This window comes from Phalangium opilio, unplaced genomic scaffold (genome assembly GCF_054372755.1).
Source record: "Phalangium opilio isolate 3A_F unplaced genomic scaffold, DU_Popi_V2 ptg000017l_1, whole genome shotgun sequence".
Classification (NCBI taxonomy): Eukaryota; Metazoa; Arthropoda; class Arachnida; order Opiliones; family Phalangiidae; genus Phalangium; species Phalangium opilio.
Window position 1 is genome coordinate 10,712,623 of NW_028324151.1, and position 10,876 is coordinate 10,723,498.

Sequence of the window (10,876 nt, forward strand, 5' to 3'; positions counted from 1 at the left end):
CGGAAGCCATTCTTTATGAGAATTTCGATGCTAGTAGGTAGTCAATTAAACTACCGGTATATTATTGTTTTTGGAAATTGGATATTAAGTCAAATTAAGTGGTTGTAAAGAGCCAGCAGCTTTTTGCCGCTTCTTTTTGTGAGTATTTGATTTTTGTATGTAAAATGGAGGAAGATGATAATGTTGAGAGTAAGGTGAAATGCGGAAGCGCAAAGCGCGGGAAAGGATGAGGGCAAAAAGGTCGACGTTTTCATTGGATACTTAAGGTTATATAATCTTCTCGACACGGAGAGGTAATATTTTGGTTTTCCCAACTTGTTTGAAAAAAGGCTAGTTTTGGTTTCTAAACATCTATTGGGTTATAATAAGCTTATATCCCAAGTGAAACGATTCAAATAATTTTATTCTTTTTGTAATATGAAAAAGAAAACCCACCTTTGAACATACTTCAAAACAAAGAAATGTATTTGTACCCCTGGTGACGTCATTAAGGGTACCGTTTGGTAGGAAAGCGCGTGAAGTATTTGTCATTTCTCGTTGCAAATGCTAAGCCTAATTATTGGTTTAGCGCCTAAGCTGCTGATAAAGAGTTCGGGGCACGTGCTCGCGTGCTCTCGATCGTGACGTCACCAGGGGTACCTCAATTTTAAATTGATAGAATGGTTGGATAAAATTCAGTAAGAAGGTTTTGAATAAGACTTAAAAAATCAGAAAGAAATTATAAACTGCATATTCTGAATCAAGAAGATTTGTTCTTTCGGATAGGATTGCAATGGTTTAATTTTAAAAATTTTGATTTTTGGTGTCACTAACCCTTTAATATAAAATAAATTTCCACTCCTAGTTGATTTATTATGGGTGTTAAAATTTAATTTCTCTAAAAGTATAGGACAGTTAATATTTTTATTTATAAGATTATAAAGATATGTTATTTCTAAGTATTTTAGACGGTTTCTGAGTGACAACATTTGCAAGTCTTTGAGGACGCTTTCGTAATCGTATTTAAGTTTGAGGTGCCTATTGAAATTTTGACTTAACAGTTCTACAAATTTCCGTTGAACCCTCTCTAGCTTTGCTATGTGATAATCACTACTACCACCAAAAACTATGGAGCCATATTCCAACCTTACACGAACCAAGCATTTATATAAAGTGATGAAGACTGTTCTTGATTTTAAATTCTTCTGCCAACCTTAAGACTGCATATAACTTTCTGAAGCATTCGGATTGGACCGACTCTATATGGTGACCAAAATTTAGTTTCGAGTCCATAAGTATGCCCAGATCTGTCATTGTTGTAGTTCGTTTTATTGCATTCCCGTCAATAGTATATTGATACGTGATGTAGTCTGTTTTCTTAGTAAACGTCATTACGTATGTTTTGTCTGGATTTAGTGGAAGCTTGTTTTGTTTCCCCCAGTTATTTATTATTCCTAGCCTTGAATTTAACTCTTCACAGCTATAAACATTATTTCGCTGTATGTTTTGTTGTCATCGGCATATGCCTGTGACGTATCTTCCTCGTGCCATAGTAAGTCATTTATGAACATTACGAATAGTAATGGACCCAATGCCGAACCTTGAGGCACTCCGACAGTGGTTTTAAAACTGACGTTAGTCTTCTCTTGATTAATTTTTAGGTAATTTCGACGATCTTTAAAGTAATTCTCCACCCATTGTAGCATTTGGCCATGCATTCCGTACCACGACAATTTCAAAAGTAATATCTCATGGTCCATTCGGTCGAATGCCTTATTTTAATACATATAGATGCAGTCTACCTGCTTCTGACTGAGGACCCTTGGTACCAGGTAGTTTGTAAAGGTAAGTAAATTTGTGTTTATGGATCTCCGTTTACAGAAGCCATGTTGATTTGTCGCTAGAGCTGACAGGAACCAGTTGCTCAAATATTTATGTATGATATTTTCAAATATTTTGGCGAAGACAGAGATAATTGTAATTAATCTTTAGTTATTCACATCTCCTTTGTTGCCTTTTTTGAATATGGGAACTGCGATAGACGTTTTCCATTTGTCTGGAAAAACTCCTTGATGTTGTGTTTATTAAACTGCCATATTAAAAGTACTTAATTTATCCTTTATTAAAAGTGACTACTCATGTCAAGCGCGTTACAACAACTGTCGTTGTCCTGTGAAGCTCACACCTAGCTCCAGAACCCCTAGCGGGAGAACATCCTATCAGAACTATCAATTCCCCTAGCGGGAGATATTTATAACATGACATCTTTCCCTTTATATATAAAATAAAATCCATTAAAAGACCAACAGTATTGTTTTAGTTAAATCAATTCGTATCATTATTTTTGTATCATTATTGTTTTAGATAAATCAATTTGTATCATTATTAAATTCATCAAAACTTATTTTTCCTAGATTAGTTTGCTTAGGATTTCTTTTTGCTTTGATAATATACATCAGAGTCAGTCTTGATAGCGGATGGGTGGTTTATTCGTTCTTCCACAGCGTGTCACCGGAAAGGCTGCTGGTCTATTTATGGGAAGGATTGATGAATTATCAGGAAATCCAGGTCTTTTTTCTTTGCATCGATGGGATCTTTGGAATCAAGTTGGTTGGTAGTTGTTTCGGTTTCAGGTTTGGTAAGGCGAAGTGCTGCGGTCGATCACAAAAACGTAATTGTTCTGGTGGTATCATAGAGGAATTTGTTGGAAGTAAGGTTTGTTGCAAGGAAATCGGGGGTTGCTGTAATGATAGCGGAACTGGAAATGGAGAAGGTATTGGTGATGATGGGCGAAATCAGGTTTTGGATTTGTTGAGGGGAAGTCAGGTTTTGAGGGTTTTGAGGTTTTTGAGGTTGTTGTTCTGTTTTCTTGCCAATTTTAGTAAAGGCCCTTCTACTGGAGGATTGGCAACTTGTGTTGTGGCTACTAGTTTGCTTTGGTTGATCTGTATTCTGACTATAACTTTGCTTTGGATACTGAGGATGCATTGGTGAATACGACTGATCGAAAGTTGATACTGGTTTTAAGTGTGTCCAAGTACGGCGAAAGAGTTGATTAAGTGGAGTTTGGATGTTATAGGAATGTGGTTCCTCCGCGACAGACACAATGGTGGCTAGTAGCCTGTTCCGGTGGCCTGCTAAATACAACACTTGGTCTCCTGGTTTAAGAGAAGGTAGTATAGAATTTCGTCCCTCATTGGCTTTATTTACCATCGCTTCTTGAAGTTCTATTAGTGTGTTATGATCTTTTTTAGTAGGGAATTTCGGAGTTAAAATATCTGTGTTAGTTGTGTAGGGTGTTCGTATACGACGGCCCATGCACATCTCAGCCGGAGATGGTAAAGGTCCTTTAGGTGTGGAACGATATTCCATTAATACATATGGTAAGTCCTCGCCTTCAGATTGGGCTTAATCAATGCTAGGAGGATATGGGGGTGAAGGAGTCTTCGACTGCCCGTTCTTAGAGCTCAGGTTTCGGCCTCTCCCATGGGAGATTCGTTCACGCGCACCTAGTGACCTTGGTTACGCGCATCACGTGACCACGCAAATCCCAATTCAAACAAGAGCGGGTTTTTCATGCTAGCTTAGGCCTTAGAAGCAACACCGCCTATATGTTGGCGGCGTTGTAAAAAGTTAGAGATTTGGGGAAAGAATGACATTTTTTAATGTTATCGGGTGTTAACTCTACTCTCCCACAGGTTTTAATCCATCTTAAACACTTTTTTACTTAAATTTTTGTTTTAGGGATAGAGTAAAAAAGCGTACCCTCTACAGCAGTTTTATCAAAGAACAAATAATTTACAATTAATAAAAAAATGAAATAATGATAATTGTTCCGTTAAAGCACTAAAAAATGCAGCCTTTACCAAAAATGAAATCAGAAGAAAAGACGAAGCCCGATGACGATGTGCGCGGAACTAGTTGCGCGGCTATGAATCTCCCAGAGCGAGAGAGAACGGGGGGGAAACCACGGCCGATAATCTGTAAGCGTGTTTCAATAGGAAATCGGGCAGTCGAAGACTCCTTCACCCCTATATCCTCCTAGATCAATGAACTTTTTATAGTCCATTCCGTAAGCCCATTAGATTGTTGATAATATGGAGACGACGTAGTATGTTTAACACCCCATTGTTTCAAAAAATCGTGGAAGCCAGCCGAATTAAAAGGGGGACCATTATCGGATATTAGATTTTGGGGGGCTCCATGTCTGGCGAATTGAGAGTTAAGAAAATCTATAATGGTCTGTGTAGTCATGTTATTTAGTTCAGCTGCCTCGATATATTTAGAATAATAGTCTACTAATATTATGTAATTTTTTGATTTAATATGAAATATGTCATTCCTGAGGGTCGCCCAAGGAAGTTTTGGAACCTGGTATGGCGTCATTGGCATGGATTGATTGTTTGCACTCCTAATAGCACAAATGGGACAGGCTTTAATATATTGAGTGATGTGTTCGATCATATTCGGCCAAAAAAATGCAGTTTAGCCTTTGCTATACATGAATGTATGCCTTGGTGGGAGCCATGTATAGTTTGAAGAGCTTACTGTTGTAATGTTTTAGGAACTATTAACTTGGAACCGAGTGATATGCTTATGATCTTATTAACCCGTTATCTGTGTACATGATTATCCCGTTGACGTTTTTCATGCGGACCCATTTGCTATTTAATCTTTTAAATCGATATCCTTTTCAGTGCTTGCTGAAATTATGAAACGTAGGCATAATCGGTGTACGGGAAATCTGAGTGGTTAGCCCCTCGAGGTTTTCACTCCGCTTTTGTTGATTCGTAACTGACAGTGACATGTTTCGGCGTATTTTACTATTTTCTACTTTTGGAAGACAAATACTTTAGGGAAACATAATATATTGTGGATAAAAGCTTAGGGGGTCGTGAACCCCTAGGTTGGATCAAGAGTTGAAAATTCAAAAATATCTCACCCTAATGTAGTCAAGTAATAATAGCAACATTCCAACGTCATTGGTCATAGCACGTGGACCCGTAATTTGTATTTAGTGTACAGGGAATCTGTGAGTATTTAGACCCTCGATTGAAAACTTGATCGAATATCTACAAATAAACTTTGGTTAATTGGAATCAATCTACATTCAATTTAACACGGTTTGCCTGGATCATATGAAATTCATGATCTAATCGGGACAAAACATAATTAGTGTAATGCATTTTGTAATTAAAACTGGATAAAACTTAATTTGATTGTGCTGAATTTTGCTAATTTCAATTGTAAAATAAAATTATTAAGGACTTTTGCCTATGGATTTTATCGGGAAGGCGACGCGGTTGTACAACAAATCGTAACGTGTATGGCGCATTCCTTTACGACAGCGATGTCGGCCAGGTGGAGAGACTCGGTCAAATAACGTTGTCTTACAATAAATTGCATCGTGTGTGTCCTACTTAAAATACAAACTGGCTTGGGGTTGTGCGGAGTAGTAATTTATTGAACCATTTGACCACACTGATGCCACTGGTGACAGCTGTTCTGTTTGGCAGAGAGACAGAAGGCAGGCTATTGTGTTCCTATTTCTTTTTGGTACACACAAACCTCCCCCTCCCAAGTGAGATGCCAATCACTCCATTGAATGATTTCGCGCCAAATTCATGATTAAAATTTAAAAATGACTCAAGCTTTGAGGATGGGTCAGGCAATTATATCATTTCCCTAGCTTGGAATCACCACAGATATTGTTCACGCACATCATTTTATGATTCAAAATATTTTGGGAAATGTCTAGCGCATGCGCTTTGACACAGCATTCCACTCTTGTGATTGGAGAGGGTGTGAGTCGGTAATTTCACGTTTGTAATTTTTCAAATGGCACGGTAATTTACGGTAACTTAAAAATACCCTTATAAATTAATTTTAAAATACCAACGAACGACGGAAATTTGGAGACAAAACCATGTCAAATATACCAATCCATTTATTACTTACAGACAAAAACAAGATGGGCCCGACCAGAATAGAGCCCCATCTTTTCTAAGGCACCATCTATCAAGAAAATTCTATCTTTGGAATAAGTATTACTTAATCCCCATCCATTTTAAATCAGCAATGAATCAGTATCACTTTTAAAACCATCAAATACAGTCACCAATGAAATAAAATCTTCATTAGTGAATAGCCCCTTGACGCGTTGCCTTTAACAGTGCTAAAAGGATTACCCGGAACCACCAAATAACCCTTGTTCTGAATCCTTTTAAAATCGGCAATTAGTTTTTTAGTGAGTAGCCCCTCGACGCGCTACATTCAACGTTTCTAAAATCATTACAAGGAACCCCTAAGTAACCCTTAAACAAATTCCCTTTTAAAATCACCAATAAAAATCTCCAAAAAGTGAAAATTGCAATTAGTGAATAGCTCCTCTTTAACAGTGCTAAGATGATTACCCGTAACCTTTACCAGGAGTTCATAATAACCCCCCTTCGGGGGAAAGTATGAAACTGGCCATAGAGCTAATGGTAAAAATCGCGAACAACAAGATTCTGTCGTTGCGCATAGAAAGGATTATCCTGTTTATGGACATACAACCTTACAGTATATCGTAGTGGGATCTATGCTCCTTGGTTTTCGCTACAAAACTTCCGTTGGCTGGGATCTCCGTTGAAAAGAAAAATGGCGATATGGTGGACGTAGAAACACGTTGCAATTCTTATATTAATGATACTGGGAATAAATTTGTCCTAACCGTTTTAATTTAACCACGGAATTCTCACTCACACATATAACAACAAAACAACATTGATGATCGTTTAAATGTTTTGTAGAAAACTAGAAACCCCGACTAAAAGCCAACTTCTTAGCCAAGGCTTAATTTACACCGTTCCGACAGAAGCAGACGTGAGCCATTTTCGCTCCCAAAATCGCAAGATAAAAATAGTGCTAAACCGGAAGTGTGTAAGTTAATGCGTGTGGGCGCTATAAAATGGGGTAACTATTTCTTTGGGAGTTAAGCGGTGTATGAATCCGCTGAGCTTTATGGCGAAACTTTGTTGTTACGGGCTTTTTAACCAGTTTCGTACTTCGGGTTATTATGAACTCCCGCCTCTACGTATACCTTAATCCCAGTTCCGTTTAAAATCGACGAGTTTCTAGTGAGTAACACCTCGATTATTAACCGTAATCCAGACATAACCCCTAATCCTCATGCAATTTAAATAACCAATGAATCCACATCCCTTTTAAGACATCAACGAAAATCACCAATGAATCCACAACCGTTTTAAAAGCATCAAAGGAAATCAGCAATGAACGAAATTTTTCATTAGTACACAGCCCCTCGACGCGTTTAACAGTTCCAAAATTATTACCCGCAATATCTAAGTGACCTTTAATAGAAGAACAAAGTTTTAGTGATTATCTCTTCGATAAGTTACGTTTAACAGTGCTAAAATTATTACACAAGTAACGCTCAATTAATACAAGCACAGAAAGTTTAAGTTTGCACCATATTCTTATATAAGATGGGACAAGTACGCGTGATTTTTATTGATGCTTTTAAAAGTGATAATAAAAATCACCACGCGTACTTATCGCATCTTTGTCTAGATAAATCCGAGTGTCAGTCACACACATCGTTACTGTTGAAGCTGCATCTTTGATTTAATTAAAGGGATTACATAGAAAGTTTAAATGCTGTACCCTTGAATATTTTTATATATTTTCACGCGATCCTTAGTCGGTGAACATAGAATCCATGAGTGGCTACTCTCTTCGATTATTGAAAAAATCCTCTTTGAAATTTTCAAATGCAAATGACTATGAAAACCATTTTTGACGGAGGGTATGGTTCTCTCCTGTAGTTTTACACAATTTGCATATGTGGTTACAATTTTTCCAAGTAGGTTAAAAAATTACCAAAATATCTCAGTGGCAAGATCCATATAAGGTATAACCTCCCGCCATATCTCTACACTGTTAAAAATAAAGGTATTTTGAAGGTACTATAAAATACCTCCGCGACCTTTTTAGTACCCATGAACGTATCTTATTAGTTGTCTCACAGTGCGGGTATTAAATGATTTCGAAAAAGGTATTTTGGAAATATAAGGTATATAATGAAACCTTTTAGAGTTTCTGCGCTTCTGCTGGTATGTTATCGTACCCTGGAAGTAGAAAAGGACTTAACAGACTCCTTTAGAGGGAGTTTTTAGTTCCGGCGTGCTGATTATAATTAACACTACTAAAGTAAAATACATGATATAATACTTCAAGCCCAAATTCTCTAACACTAACTGTTTACTTCACCAGTAGCACTAGTAATGACAGCGTAGAAGAAATCTCTGTTGGAATATTATTAATAACCATAAAGAATAGGTTCGGTAGGGTAGAATAGGGTAGTGGTTTTCTACCCGAGATTTCAATTTCAATCTCAAGTTTCCTAGCTAGTGGTTTTTCTTAAATATATAATTACATATAATTAACATTAATTATTTTCTTTGACAGCTATGTACACTAGCATACGTTACATCATTTAAAGGCAATACAATTATGATATAAGGCTTACATAGTTAATATAAAGGTTTGAATCCGAGCTTACGCCTTCAGTCGCCATTCAGAAAATATCCATGTATATGTGACCCTGAATTACCTTTACACTATAACAGTATCACACCTTCCTTAACAAGGGGAAACTAAATATAGTATCGGGAAATGTAGAGTGGTTAATCCCTTGCTTACTAAGCGAACTCTCACGACCCCGCAAGCCTATGGCGCAGACACTTAAAGGCGAGATGGAAGGCAAAATTTTACCCTCATCCCGTAAGCCCACAACACAGACACTAAAAGTTGAGATGGAAGGAAAATATTACTCTCGTGTCTTTCAGTCTCATTTGCATCGAAGTGGTGTATTGCTTACCATGTCTGAAAATGATTCAAGCCCGCGGTAATAAAGGAAAGTTTACCAGTTTCAAATGTGGCGCAAATATTTTTGATGGCGCGAAAGTATAATTTAGACCTGTTTGTGGGTTTTATTTGACACCTAATTCGGTAGCACAAAATACCTTTAGAAGTATATTATCGAACCTTTTTGAGTGTTAACAGGTACCCTTTTCGGTAATAAGGAGTACCTTTCACAATTTGAAAGTTTTATTCCGACCTTTGTTGAGGTTTAAATGATACCCATTACGGGATCACAAAATACCTTGTAGTCCTCAAAAGTACCTTCTTCAAGAGGTATTTCATAGTACCCTTACACAACGGTATTTTGTAGTACCTATATAGGTACGTCTGGGGATGCATTGAAAAATACCTTTAAAGGTACTAGACAGTACGGTTATTTTTTACAGTGTATTCGCGTCCACGTGCTTTGACCAATGACGTTGGAAAGTAGCTATTATTACATGACTACATTAGGGTGAGATATTTTTGAATTTTCAACTCTTGATCCAACCTAGGGGTTAAGCTTTTATCCACAATATATTATGTTTCCCTAAGGTATTTGTCTTCCAAAAGTAGAAAACAGTAAAATACGCCGAAACATGTCACTGTCAGTTACGAATCAACAAAAGCGGAGTGAAAACCTCGAGGGGCTAACCACTCAGATTTCCCGTACACCGATTATGCCTACGTTTCATAATTTCAGCAAGCACTGAAAAGGATATCGCTTTAAAAGATTAAATAGCAAATGAAAAAACCTCAAGGGGATTATCACTCAGATTTCATGTACACCGATAACGGGTTAATAAGATTCTTTATTTGCAAACAGTAGAGGGTAATACTTTTAAAGATTAAAGACCCTGTCAAAGATTAAATATACCAACTTGAGGTCCGCGGGACTACTAACCATTTCTTTTGATTCTGGGTACGTCCATAAGTTCATAAGATAAGTTCCATAAGTTTGTCACTGGTTACAGAGAGTTTGTGACGTTGGTGAAACGTCGTAGATTCTCGCAAAGCGACGCCTGATGAGGTGCCGTCAAAGGCTTAGTGCAGAGTAAATAGGAAGATGGACTGCAAATCCGAGTGTAGTCAATTCTCATATCGTTCTCGAACTAGCTCTCAGTGATTCTCAAGAATTACGAAGCATAATAAGTGTCAGACTTATACATATAAACTTATTTTACGTCGTAATTAGCTAGAAAATTGTTCTAGGTAATATTACTTCTCCGTTTAACTAGCAATAAAGAAGATACTTATCTTCAAGACGCCTACGCGTTAGGCATCCACAATAGTAACACCGATTCGTCCAATAGGGTTTTATAGGACCTCTGACGTCATCTAGGCATAACAAACTAACGCGCTGCAGCCCCAAAGATAAACTAATTAATCGTATTTTCTTTAAGAGATAAAAATTGAAGTGAAGAATTTTTAATTATACTTCTGATTTAATTGGAAGCACATAAAAATTTGAAACTAGACTATGAAGCCGGCAGCGTTTCTAATCGTGAGCTTTTAAAGTGGTATAGATTTGAAGTCGCAAACGTTTCGAGATATCATATTTTAAAATCTCGAACTGTTTCGAGTCTACAAAGTTGAAGAGATAGAGAGAGAGAGAGAAAGGGGACCCTGTCTCTCAGGGGCGGACTGGCAAGCTGCACAGCCATCTGCCACCGCTTTAAAAAGGGCCCCCCAAGCCGATCCCTAAAATGAGAGGGGAGTATGTCGTTATAATGCACAGGGCCGTCGAGAGAGGGGGCAGTTCGGTCCTTTTTCGCGGGCCCGTACCTCTCGTGGACCCGGCCGGGCCTCGACCTTGGTTAATTCTAGTGGATAATGGTTGTAAAAATATAAATATAAAACTTAAAAATTAATTTATCTTCAACTAGAGCTTAAACAGTAAAATTCAAAAAGTGATGATGAGTAGTAGTTTTTAAATTTTAGCCTTCTCATAATGTGCTCTCAGTCCCTTGTTTCCCCCTTTTCTCACTAAGCA

The 10,876-nt window shown here is 37.5% G+C and overlaps 1 protein-coding gene across 3 annotated transcripts; it reads right to left on the reverse strand.

Annotated features, from left to right (window-relative positions):
• Positions 1-844: 844 nt before the first annotated feature.
• Positions 845-10,378, reverse strand: LOC149703719 (uncharacterized). 3 transcript variants are annotated; one of them, XM_089866956.1, is made up of 2 exons: positions 9,788-10,378; positions 845-3,206 (listed from the first exon to the last, which is right to left on the reverse strand). In XM_089866956.1, the coding sequence occupies exons 1-2, from the start codon at positions 9,813-9,815 to the stop codon at positions 2,641-2,643; spliced, it is 594 nt and encodes a 197-aa protein (XP_089723082.1). In that variant the 5' UTR covers positions 9,816-10,378; the 3' UTR covers positions 845-2,640. The 3 variants fall into 3 exon arrangements, with proteins under 3 accessions (XP_089723082.1, XP_089723081.1, XP_089723080.1); XM_089866955.1 differs by having other exon boundaries at positions 845-3,326; XM_089866954.1 differs by lacking the exon at positions 9,788-10,378 and adding an exon at positions 4,035-4,663 and having other exon boundaries at positions 845-3,326.
• Between the last annotated feature and the right edge of the window lie 498 nt (positions 10,379-10,876).